Here is a 13,267-nt window from a genome sequence, read left to right on the forward strand (position 1 = left end):
CATTTCTCGACCCATCGATGGGCCACATGATAACTTGTTACCATCCATACCACAACCCACTCAAGCAAGCCCCGGGCATTTGAGTGGCTTGGGCCCACTTAAGCTTGCAGTGCAATTGAGTGTGAAATAATGATTTCCCACTTGGCATGGCATGCTGCTGGGCATGCTTTTAATTACGACGCTTGATAAGATAATTAGCATGGATTCGAAAAGCTAAATGCATTTTTATAATTTTAGTCTCATTTTCTAGCATGATGGATTTTTATTTGGCATGGCATGCGAAGTAAAACTCGTGCATGACAGATTTTGCGTGCTCCGAATTTAGTCTTTTCTCAATAATATATCGCTTTGGACTAGGAATTTATTCGAGCCCAACCATGAATTTTTTGGGCCTCAACAAAACTATTTTTGGATGATCAAAATAATTGTTCCAGTTATATAAATTATCAGAACCGATTTTTGGAAATAAGAAACTATTTTAAAAATAATTTTGGAGATTAAATCCTTATTTTAAAGTCAAAAAAATAATTTAAAACAATTAAATATAATTAAATAATAATTAATTAAATAATTAAACTTCATCAGAAAATTTCAAAATTAATTAACAAAATATTAACTATTTTCGAAATAATTAAAATAATATGTTATAACTACTTAATTAAACTAAAACAATAATAAAAACTAATTCACTAAATTTAATTAAGAATACTATAATTTAAAACTAAATTAAACTAATTCAAACAAGAAACTAAACTAAATCAGCCATTCTAAGTCCGCGTCAGTGCATCTTGGCCATCGATCTCGACAAGCCAGCTCAAAGCAAATGGCTCTGATGGTGCCATGTCTCAAGCCAATTTTAATATCAATTCCTAATTTCCTAAACTTCAAAATTCATCAAAAATACCTCCGACCTTTGAAAAACTCCCTAAAAATTCGTATGAATTCATATTCACCTCTACTATTTTTCGTAATCTTCACTTCTCCAAATCCTTTAAAATATGTTTCCAAATAATTTTGTACAATTCAAATAAATCCTAATAACTTCACAACTTCAACTTTCACAACTTTTGAGCTCCAAAATTTTTCTTTCATACAAATGATACCAAAAAAAAACCAAAAATTTTCAAATGTGAGCTACCCCTTCTTATAAAATGGTTCAACCACTCGGTCATGGTTCACCCAAGGGCGCAATCATTATGCCCTAAGAAAAACTCATCGTAACATATTGTGTTTAAATAAAAGAAATAAAAAACTTCAAAGGAGAAAAGAGAGAAAAATTGCATACTACTCGTGTTTATATATATATATATATATAATTAGCTACAGCATGCATGCAAACAAGTTTTCAATTAATAGTGGTCATATAACAACAGAAACAAAAATTACATATTCATGCATTCATTGGAGGATCCATAAGCATACAACCTGCACAAGGTATGGGTCGGGCCTGGTTTGTACTAGAGCCGGCTTATGGGTTTAACTTCAAGAGGTATTGTTAGGTTGCTATCTTGCTTGACTGATTATGTCGTCATTGTTTGGAAGGAAAAACTTCCGTCCTCGACTATCGTGAATAAATCAAATTTGGATAAATTATTCAGTCGGCTTTTCAAATTTTCCCTTCCTAGGGCTTTCAATTTATCGTGAATAAATGAGATTCGTTTTAATAAGGGTGGCTTCCGTTAAATAATCGACATCCGAAAAAATTCAACTAAAAAATAAAATTAGAACAAAAACAGTAATTTTTTAATTAAGGGAAAGTAATTTATTTTGTTTTTTGTTTTTTAGGTGGGAAAGGGAAAGTACTCCGTACACGCACATTATCTCTCCCAACCAAACCTGGATTCCTATTCTCCACTCTTCCGCCGCTGCATAAATAAGACACCAGACATCCAAACAACCAATAATAAAAAAAAAGGGCACCTGACTCTGAGCCATCACACCAAAATCGCGGCCACCATCAGCCGCCAGCCACCCGCCGCCACATCGCAGATCCGCCAGTCATATATCTGCTCCTCCTTCCAGTCGAGCAAAAGTGAACGGCCATGGCGTTCCACGCCAAAGATAGTGCCTACCTCATGGTCGACGTTCCTAAGCGCAACAAACTCTTTGAGTCAATTCAGGCAGAACAACGTGCTGCTCGACAGTCTCTCCCCTCTTCCGATCCTATCAGGTAAACCCTAAACTCCTTTTTGTACTACCTGACATATGAGTACCAAAATATGATTTTGAATTCATTACCTGCACCATTCATTAGCTACGTTGTCCTTTTTGAATTCATTGTGATAAAGATCAAACTTTTTATTTCAAAATAAACTGATACGTTGACAAACGCTTCTTATGATGTGGATCTAATGGTTTTGAAGATTATAGCTCTTCACCACATGCTTCAAGTGGGACTTGGCATATCAAAGAAGGCCCCAGTCATCTGGTTTTGATGGAATTCGTAAGTAACGTCTGTATAGGCGTTGCGTTGTTGAGGAACTTTTGGGTCTCCAAGCCCCACTAAGAAAAAGTCCTATCGTTACATTTGCCAAATGAGATAGTTTAGTTATGTGGAACTTGTAAGTACATGCGATGGTAAATTCCTTCTCTTAAGTAACTAACTGCTGTTGGGGTTTTTCAGGATTACATTGCCGGACGGGGAGGTGAAGGAGGGCAAAAAGTGGATAACTTCCCCATTCGAAATTGCAAGTGAGATTTCAAAGAGCTTAGCTTCCAACGCTTTGATTTCTGAGGTCAATGGGGTTCTATGGGACATGAACAGGCCTTTGGAGGGCGATGCTGAGCTGAGGATCTTAACATTGGACTCATTCGACAACAATGAGGATGTCCGCCACACTTTCTGGCACTCTAGCTCCCACATTCTTGGACAGGTAGGTACCAAGAGTTATTATCGAGATTTTTGGTTTTGGTTTGCTGTATGATTTGATTTGGGTTGGATGCATTACAAGTTTCCATATCGTGCAGGCACTTGAGATGGAGTATGGATGCCGTCTCTGCATCGGTCCGTGTGCCAGAATTGGAACAAGACTCGATATGTGTACCACTAGCAAAGAGGTTTTTAAATAATCGTACTAGTAGTTAGTTTAAATTTGACATTTTATACTTTTTCTGTATATTTTCACCTTATTTGGTTGACCAATATGTTGCATGGAATTTTGTTTGCGTATGTGGTTTCCTTCGCGTGCAATTCAACTACTAGGATAGTTCAAGTTTTGTGATCCCAGTTTTGAGAAATGTTATATTTTTATGGTCTTCTAAAACATATTTCATGGTTTTGCTATGTGTTTTTGTGGTTTCTCATTTGGTTCCCTTATGGAATGATTGAATTCAATCGCAGGGTTTTTACTATGATGCATTTTATGGAGATTTTGGCTTGAATGATGAACACTTTAAGAAAATCGAATCATGGGCAGAGATGGCTATTAAGGTATTGTTTGTTTTCTTATAATAGAATTCATGCAAACTTGTTGTATGGAGGAAACTGTTGCTCCTTGATTGTTTGCAAAATGGTAACAACTTTCAACATTTTGCTGGTTCTGGATTGAATCCTTGACTGATTAGTTGTAATATATTTCCGCAGGGGAAACAACCTTTTGAGCGCATTGAAGTATTAAGGGAACAAGCCCTTGAGATGTTTTGTGATAATAAATTCAAGGTAAGGAAAGGTGCTTAGTTTTGTTTCTAATAAATAGAATGAATTTTTTTTTTTAAACTTCTTTTCATACATGCGTTCAAAATTGATTTAAGATTTATTTTTGCTTTGGGATATTTTAATCAGGTTGAAATCATCAATGGTCTTCCAGCAGACAAAACTATCACTGTATATAGATGTGGCCCTTTGGTTGACTTGTGTCGTGGACCCCATATACCAAATGCATCATTTATCAAAGCATTTAAATGTTTGAAGGTATGTGTTCTATGCGGGTTAGAGCCGCAATTTGTAACCTTTTCTATCATCTTGTTATTAATGTATTGCGTGTCTGTATTTAACTCATGAATTTGCAATCCCAGGCTTCTGCAGCCTACTGGAGGGGTAACAAAGATCGTGAAAGCTTACAGAGAGTTTATGGAATATCTTATCCTGACAAAAAACGTTTGCAGGTGACATTATGTTTTTGACATTCCATAACTTTGGTTTTGGTTTTTCTTATCTGCTTTCTTGTATCAGTTACTTTGGCTGCGTTTCTGAGTGTTTGTTAAAAAATAAAGTTCCTTGTACAAATTGGTGCACTAATTCCTTTAATTGACATCAAAAGGAAAAGTGTGCATAGCTGTTCCGCTTTATGAATTGGTGGATTTCAGGGTATTTTTAAAAAAAATAAAAATCAGTGCTATGTCAACTGAAAATAAATGGTGCTGTATGAAGTGCAATGATTTCAAGCAATACAAGTTGGTGTAATTTTATTAAAGGAATGATGTTGAGGACATGAACTTTTATACCCTCTTCAACATAAATTAACATTGTAAATCACAGTGCAATATTACAGGCCCCCAGTCTTTGAAAAGTCAATTTGTAATGGTCAGATTATTATACTTATTGAATTACTTGATTTTCTTACAAACATATACCTTTTTTCTGCAGGCACATATGCATAAGCTAGAAGAAGCAAAAAAATATGACCACAGAGTGTTGGGTAAAAATCAAGAGCTTTTCTTTTTCGACCCAATTAGGTATGTATTGAGTTCATATTTCTTAACTTTTTGAACTGACCAAGAGTGAATGATTTCCATTTGATTATTTCCACTTGTCAATTGCAGCCCAGGAAGTTGCTTCTTCCTCCCTAAAGGGGCTCGGATTTATAATAAATTAATGGAGTTCATAAAGAACCAGTATAGAGAGAGGGGATACGAAGAGGTTGGTAATCAATATTCAGTTGTTGCATCACCCGATTATCTTTAAATAATATGCTCATAGTTTTCTTTACTTTGGTAGGTTATATCACCAAACTTGTACAATATGAAACTCTGGGAAACATCTGGCCATGCTGAAAAATACAAAGACAATATGTTTTTGGTGGAGGTTAGTTTTGACACGACTTGATACCATTGCGTTTGTTTTTGTTGAAGCAACTGTATGCTTAAAAGTAATCTAACTGTGAGGGATCAAGTACTGGGAAGACAGATTGATGGATAAACATAAAAATAAGGTCAATACACAGTAAATGATCGAGTAGTCAAATTGGGAATCAGTCCAAAGAGTACAAACGTATATTTGATTATTATTTTTTTTTTAAAAGAGAGGAAAAACTGACTTAAAAATCCCTAAATCTATGCAAAATTGAAGTACCATTAATGTGCATATTGGTAAACAACACTAATTAGCAGTATTTTTGGAATATGAAAAATAAATAAGGTTTTAAACTTAATTAGGTAACTTGATGAGTTTGAAGGGGAAAATTCATATTTACTAATTTATTTTATTATACGTTCTCTTCTGTGTATATGAATGATACCAAATATTGGATAATGTCATGAAGAAGAAGGCTCTGTTGCTCAAACAGTAAAACAATATGGAAATTATAGTATGAAATTCAATGCAGATGATTGATTGAGATCATCATCTACTAGTTATGCGGTGTAAATGAACTGGACTAAGTTTATCTTGATTTTGTATCCTTTTATTTGACGAAGTCAAGTTCCACTGCAGATTGAGAAACAGCAGTATGGATTAAAGCCAATGAACTGCCCAGGGCACTGTGTAATGTTTCAGCATAGGAACCGTTCTTATAGAGGTATTTTTTTTCTTTCTTGAGCTTTTTATTCACTTGAATTGCTCAATAGCATTTTCTATTGTCGATATGGTTTGACGCATAGGCTGCCACACTATTATGTTTAGGAATAGTTAATGGAACTCTGTGTACTTGTAGCATTAGTCTTTTTATATATTTAGTTTTCAACAATCATCTTTTGTAAATAGTTTATTGACCCTGGTAAAACTGTGATAGACCATCCTTTGCTGTTAAGGACTTGAACTTGTTACTTATGTGTGCGTTTGATATTTATGCAAAGAACTACCTCTACGAATGGCTGATTTTGGGGTGCTACATCGGAATGAGGCCAGTGGTGCACTCACTGGGTTAACACGTGTCAGGAGATTCCAGCAGGTATACTTTGATTTTTTCTTTTTATTTTGGTTCTAGGAATTTACTTTAGATGATATATATATTCTCAAAAGATAATGCCTACAATTGAGCATTTTGCATAGTTAGATAATGCCTACAATCTGTCTCCACCAAGATACTTTAGTGATGTTAATGTTTTAGGTTTGTATAGTTAGAGTATTAGTACCAGTTCCCAGCATTATTGACGTTCTTTTTGGTACAGGATGACGCTCATATCTTCTGCAGGGAGTCCCAAGTGAGTTGACCTTACTCACATACCTCCTAACATTTTACTTTTGTTTTTGTATTTTTGCGGTTTCGTTTTGCTCATAGTGCTATTATGTCTCTGTTTCAGGTGAAAGATGAAGTGAGGGGTGTCTTAGAGTTTATCGAGTATACCTATAATATATTTGGCTTCACTTTTAAGCTGAAACTTTCAACAGTAAGGTTCTTGATCCCTATGATTGAAGAGCTGAACATGTAGTTTTTCTTTTTACTTTTTGGTAGCGAAGTGTCATTGTTCTTCCTCACAAGTTATCGGCCTAAGCTGGAAGTTTGAATTATATATTTCTTTTGCGTATTTTCAAATTTAAAATAGACGACAAATACTCTCATGGGAATATCTTATCAGTCTTGTTGTAGATATAGCTTCTATTTTGTTAGTGTGATGTTTGGATTTGGATTTGGATTTTTTATTTTATTTGATCATCACATAGTATTGATAGTCTGATTTTACATTTTAACTCTTTGGGTATGGGTCACATCTAATTATTTTGGTACTGCATGATGCTGAGTTATAATTGTCTGTATCTATCGCCCATCTAGGAAGTATGGGGAATTCATATTTATTCTGCCTCGTACGTTTATGTTGTAGATGCCAGAAAGCCACATGGGAGACTTGGCAACATGGAAGAAGGCTGAGGCTGCTCTTAAAGAAGCTTTAATTGAGTTCGGCAAGCCCTGGGAGGTACTTTTACTTGATACTCTAAATGCACGTAAGCATCTAGCTTATTCTTCCTTTGGCAGCTAATGATCATAAAATTCACGTGGAAGAAAATTGATCCAATTTTCATTGTGCACTAGTGTAGTTGCTTGCTTTTTGTTTTTGTTTTTCCTTTGGTTACATTGGAAACCTATGACATCCTAACTGATTCCCCCACCCAGCCTTAGTGGGTTAAAAACTCGACGAAGCTCAGTCAGTGGAGTTTTCATAATTGGCTTAGCTGGAACTCTGAACCAGATGGATTGGTTTGGAGTAGCTAGATTGTGTCTGGAGTTGTGGTTACATCGCTAGTCATGTTGCGCAGGTGAATGAAGGGGATGGTGCATTTTATGGACCGAAGATAGATATCACTGTATCTGATGCATTGAGCAGAGATCATCAGTTGGCAACATTACAGGTATATGATGATCACTTTTTTTTTGTTTCATGATCTCTTTACGTTTCATTTTGTTGCTGTTACCATTTTGGAAAAATGCTGTGGTTGCAGCTTGATTTTCAACTTCCCGACCGCTTTAAGCTGTATTACTCAGCAGAGGGTGAAGACGGCAAGATGGAAAGGCCTGTTATGATACACAGAGCTGTTTTAGGTTCTGTTGAGCGTATGCTTGCTGTACTGTTGGAACACTACAAAGGGAAATGGCCCTTCTGGCTTAGTCCACGTCAGGCAATTGTTTGCCCTGTGTCGCACACAGCCCTGCCTTATGCTCTACAGGTTGGTTTTTCTTTCTTTCATTTTTTATTTGTACTTTTCCCTTCTTTGGATAGACTGTTTTGCTCGAGTGTAGCTTGTCTAGTGTAAGGCTATGAGCCATGAATTTTTTTTTTATATCAGGCTGTTCATCTTGCGAGCCAATCACCATATTTCTTTCTTTCATTTTTTATTTGTACTTTTCCCTTCTTTGGATCGACTGTTTTGCTCGAGTGTAGCTTGTCTAGTGTAAGGCTATGAGCCATGAATTTTTTATTTTTATTTTTATTTTTATATCAGGCTGTTCATCTTGCGAGCCAATCACCATATTTCCTCAGTAGCCTCTCTCTTGGTGGCCAACTGCTTTGCCAAGCTAGAGTGGCTTACATTGTTTTAGTTCTATTTTTGACATTTTTGGTTGTCGGAGATACAGTTAGCAAACGACCAATCAAACTGTCTGACATAATATTGTCCGTGGAGAATGAAGATTTAGATCATGGAGTTATGGCTAAAGTCTTGCCTCTTTCTCCAGATTTCATCGCCTCTCTATCATATCTACTTTCTTTATATGTTTTTGAAGTGAAATCTAGTGAGTTTTATATTAGGTTTTGGTACTGAAGTACACTTTATTCAGATGCACAAATTCACTTGCTAACCGGTGAAGGAAACTGATCCAACCCAACCCCTCTTTCGTTAGATTAGGGTTTTGTTTCTTTTTTTTATAGTTCTTTTGGGTTTGTTTGGTTCGTCTTCGGTTGATAATTTAGGAAACTGATGATCTGAAAATATGTTTTTAGTTATTGATGTTATGAGTTGTACAAAATGCTTGTTGTCACTAATGGAGTAGAATATCTTTAACCTTAAGTCCTAGCTAAATTAAAAACTGCATGCGTTTGTATTTTTGTAGGTACGGGATCAGCTCCATCAAGCTGGTTATTATGTCGATGTTGACACAAGTGATAAAACAATTCAGAAAAAGGTGAGCATTCATAACTTGGGTAAATGCAGGATTTGATGCCTTGTGTTTGTTTACTGATAATGCTCTTGTTTTTGCAGGTACGACAAGCTCAGATGGCACAGTACAACTACATTTTAGTTGTGGGTGCGGAGGAAGTTCAAAATGGACAGGTCCGTTTTTCTTTTCTTCGTAATTTTGTTATTTTTGTTTATGCTGCTGCCCATGGTCCTTTGTTGTAAGTTAAACTCTGCCATTAAGTCTTCTAGTGAGAAGTTAATCTGTGATCCATCCTCATATGGTTTCAGGTTAGCGTAAGGGTTAGAGATAAGGGTGATGTGACAGTAATGAGCATGGAGGGCCTACTACAACACTTCAAGGACCAAGTTGAAGCTTTCCATTAGGATGTCCCTTCATTTTGTTATTTATTTTTGGGCGTGATGCTCTGAACTTGTTCCACACAAATACCATTTTAACACCGTCTGCGTAGCGACGGGTGATTTGATGATCTAACACCGATGGATTGTTTATTTTAACTAAAATGTTAAGACTTTCTACCTCCACATTTGATGATCTAACACCGATGGATTGTTTATTTAACTAAAATGTTAAGACTTTCTACCTCCACTAGCAGTTGATGATTACCGTAACCGTTGATCTTCAATTTTAAGTTTTTTTTTTTAAAATTAGGAAACAATTTTTTTGAATCATGCAAAAAAAGAAAGAAAAAGGAAAAAGAAAGTTGAAATGGAACATATATGTATTCCATCACGGCAATTAAATGTTGATGGAGCAAAAATGGAGGAGAAAATGTACACGGGAAATTATTAAAACTGATGTTCTACTTGAGAAGAAGAAGAATTGTTGGCTTTTGAAGAATTGGGCGCGACTTTCTGCCAAAATTGTATTTTTGGTTTCTTGTTTTGTTTTGTTTTGAGGAAACTGTTTGGATAGAAAGGACTTGAATCCCTGTGTTGTTGAGGACGATTTTTAGTTTGACAAGAAAATAACGTTTAGTTTAGCTCTTGGAAACAAATTTTATTATGGTTCATTAAAACTTCACTAGGTCCAATCTACATGTGGTGTTGGAACTTGGAACTTCATTTTATGCGAAACCAAAAGCATACGTTTGAATGTATTTAGAAATCCCAAGGCTTTAATCTCAATGCATTTATTTTTCAATAACTAGATTCTCTATTTGCAGAAAGAAAACTTGTTTGGGAGTGACTCTGAATAGGCCAAAAAGCGCTTCTATGGAGAATCACTTCTCCAAATAATTACTTCAAGTGATTTTAAGTGATTTTGTGTAGAAACACATAGGTGGAGCTTATGACCAGAATCACTTAAAATCACTCATAAGTGATTATACAGAGAAGCACATGGGACGTGGCTCTCCCCAGAAGTGATTATGGCATATCTAAATAAGCCCTAAATGTTGTGTTTAAAAAGATATATGTGAAAAAATACATTCATTCTAAATATGGTGGATTAAAGTACTCGCGTTTCAATTGTATTATGCTAAAAATACATTAGAAATAATAGAAAGTAGTTTTTTATTTTATAAATTCTTACAAATTGGTACTTACAGCAAAAACTATCTTACAAATCTGTGTTAAAACAGAACATATTGGCTTAATACCCTGTTGCATAGCAAATACTGCAACATTCTTGCAAATGCTGACAATCCACAGAAAGGCAAAAAACACAAAATCATACCATAATTTTATACCAATTTTCTGGAATAAACATATGCAAAGAGAAAATAAGCCACTAAAAGACATTAACTAGCAAATTGATGAGCAGACTGGAGGTTCCTATATTGATTGCTCCAGTTCTTTTTCCTTGGATCTTCCTCCATGGGAGAAACATGCTGTGACATTGAAATGCTTTGACAAATGTTGTAGTAGTAGAAAAGAAACCTGCCACCATCGAAGAAAGTCCCTCAGAAAGATCAGAGTCATCATCCCCATCATCACCATCTTCAGCATCTTCACTGCTCGCAACAAGTAGATCACCTTTTTCTTCAGTTGAATCTAAAGAATTCAAGCTGCTAGTGGCATCCAACGCTTTGGAGCTAACTGGCGAAGAATCCTCAAAAACTCCTCCCCGCTTTAAAAACACAGCCTGAAATTCATGGCATTAGAATATGAAGTGCATTAGATTTCACAAACCTTCAATGTAACAGTATGGAGAAACAGGCAAGTCCTGGAAAGGGCTCAATAAGCACATGTACATGTGCCTATGACACCCAGCGATAAATTTGCATATGACTGTCAAAACTAAACAAGGATCATTACATAAAAACGGTCAATAAGCATGAACTACTTTAGCATTTCAATTTGAATCAATAAGCATGAACTACTCATAAATTTTTAGTTATCAGATTAACTTTAGAGGTTGCTAAGTACATAGAAAAATTGAGGATGAGAGATGATAAAACATAAAAGGGGATATCAAGGCACCAAGCCTTCATGGGAGTAAACCGTTCGGCAAAACTTTATTTTAATTCATCAAAATATGAGTGGCTTTCCTTATTTGTAGGATTTGCAAGCCATGCGAAGAAGGGAAGGGGGAGAGGGTGGAGTAGAAAGGAAGAAGGGAAAAGAGGAAAATTTATCTTCTTTCCTTTTGTAAAATATAATGCACAGATGCATTAGTGGCCTTCATCCCTATCAGGCATGATCTTTTAAGGGAGCGAGTGTTTATGTGTTTATCTTGTATGGACATCAGTTTTCCAGTTTCTAATCATCATTAGAATATTTTCCTTTGTGGTTTTATTGCTCTAAGATGTTAATTATTAAATAGAAAATTATTTAATTACAAAATGGTATGATAGCTGATGCAATGCCCTCTGATGAAGTTTTCCTTTTCTGTCTTTGTTGTTGTCCAGTTTTGCAGATATTTATTAGATATCTATCTGATGGGCTACATATCCAATGCTCACTCAACTGACTGGTGCACTTGCAAGCATGCTGACTCAAAAGCAACTACTCAAGCTTTGGAATGCAATAGAATAGATAAAGCCATTCTGTTGACCTGTTTCCAGAAAATGGTTTTCTGTCAATGTATGTATTTAACATCTACCATACCATCAATGTTTTATTTCACTTATTATAAATTAAAGTTATTACTTTTGTGCAGTCTATTTCTTATATCCTGTCTTGAGTAGTTTTCATTCTGTAGAAGCAGTTAGCACTTGTGAAATACATGAACTATAGATGTGAGAATTTGATTCCTGTGGATATTGGTTGGGCTCATTCAATGTGAATAATAGAAATCAAATGCAATATAACTATCTCAGTTTCTCTTCTCATAATGAAAGGATTACATTTACAATGTTTGCACTTCTTTTCTGTTGGGTTTTATTATTGGTTGTGTTTTTCGGCTATCATATTTGTTCATGATGAAACATTGAGATTACCATGTTTCTTTCTCTTTGTTTTCCTTCCTAGGTATTTTTTTTTTTTTACTCTTTTTTCAAGGTTTTGGGTAAAGGTTTGAGCAAAGGAAGTTGTAGACTAGAAGCCTGTTACTGACTTTGCAGTTTGCCTGGTGATTTGCAAGATGTTCTCATCAAGACCCTAAATCCTTATGCTTTCTGTAGAAACCAGTGTTTTAGCTCCATTCAGGTAACACCTTACCATAGATGGATGCCTTGATAGAACCACGCTTTAGATGCAGTTGAAGAAGTGATATGTTGTTGCTTGACCATCACTCCAACACTGATATTGATTTAGATGCAGTTGAAGAAGTGATATGTTGTTGCTTGACCATCACTCCAACACTGATATTGATTAAGGCCACTTTTGATTCAAAGGATTGAATTAGATAGGATAATTGAAGGAAGAAATGGGGACCAACTTCTAAATTTTGTCCAAGTTGAAGATAAAGGACGGATTAGCCATAAAGGAAACTTATCCCTTTCAATCCCAACAAAATAAGCTTGTTTGATAACCATTTTATTTTCAGATTTTAGTTTTTAATTTTTGTTTTCACTTTTTTTGAAAACTAAAAACATGTCTCGTAATAATTTTCAATTTTTTTTTTTGAAAATATGAAATCAGCTTTCAAAATAAGGGTGATATTTGAAAACAACTTTAAAATGTAGACATTTTTCAGTTTTCGTTTTTAGGCCCTCCTTTCTAATTCATCAATTCTACATCACACATGCATCGTAATCCAATTCCAAAAAAAAGGGCTGCTTGACTCTAAAGATTTAAAATTCACAAAAACATTCGTCTTAAATCCAAACAATTCCACCGAAAAATGCTACATTTTCTTCATAGCATGCACTTTTTATTCTATAACCTCAAATTCACAATTTGATCCCAAAAAAATATCATTTTAAAATTCCACATGAATAGGTATTACTTCAAAGTTTCATTATAATTGAACTTATGTAAAATAATTGAAATTATGATATGAGATTCGCCAACTTGAGCAAGTGGACCCCACCTATTACCCTCTAGCAAGCACCCGACATTGACTACCAGACTCTTCTCCAACTCTTGCACAAT

General features: G+C 35.2%; 1 protein-coding gene and 1 long non-coding RNA gene across 2 annotated transcripts; both read left to right on the forward strand.

Annotated features, from left to right (window-relative positions):
* The first annotated feature begins 1,829 nt into the window (after positions 1–1,829).
* Positions 1,830–9,313, forward strand: LOC110748659 (threonine--tRNA ligase, mitochondrial 1). The gene is made up of 20 exons (XM_088245548.1): positions 1,830–2,170; positions 2,624–2,873; positions 2,968–3,057; positions 3,341–3,430; positions 3,584–3,658; positions 3,782–3,910; positions 4,015–4,104; positions 4,586–4,674; positions 4,762–4,858; positions 4,937–5,023; positions 5,651–5,735; positions 6,013–6,107; positions 6,328–6,360; positions 6,460–6,546; positions 6,979–7,071; positions 7,412–7,504; positions 7,595–7,819; positions 8,703–8,774; positions 8,852–8,923; positions 9,059–9,313. Exons 1-20 carry the CDS (start codon positions 2,043–2,045, stop codon positions 9,152–9,154), a joined length of 2,076 nt encoding a protein of 691 aa, XP_088101674.1. The 5' UTR covers positions 1,830–2,042; the 3' UTR covers positions 9,155–9,313.
* Positions 9,314–11,117: 1,804 nt separating this feature from the next.
* Positions 11,118–12,050, forward strand: LOC148292364 (uncharacterized). The gene is made up of 2 exons (XR_015826227.1): positions 11,118–11,426; positions 11,641–12,050. It is a non-coding gene; the product is annotated as an uncharacterized LOC148292364 (long non-coding RNA).
* Positions 12,051–13,267: the final 1,217 nt, after the last annotated feature.

The sequence above is a fragment of the Prunus avium genome, chromosome 8, assembly GCF_965620075.1.
Source record: "Prunus avium chromosome 8, drPruAviu1.hap1.1, whole genome shotgun sequence".
NCBI classification, from domain to species: Eukaryota; Viridiplantae; Streptophyta; class Magnoliopsida; order Rosales; family Rosaceae; genus Prunus; species Prunus avium.

What these genes read in the sequence shown, in the direction of transcription:
- LOC110748659 (XM_088245548.1), top strand. Translation starts at nt 2,043, where the DNA reads ATGGCGTTCCACGCCAAAGATAGTGCCTACCTCATGGTCGACGTTCCT. An exon ending in GAGAGAGGGGATACGAAGAG is followed by an intron (nt 4,859 to 4,936) that starts GTTGGTAATCAA and finishes TTACTTTGGTAG; the next exon opens with GTTATATCACCAAACTTGTA. An exon ending in CCCTGCCTTATGCTCTACAG is followed by an intron (nt 7,820 to 8,702) that starts GTTGGTTTTTCT and finishes GTATTTTTGTAG; the next exon opens with GTACGGGATCAGCTCCATCA.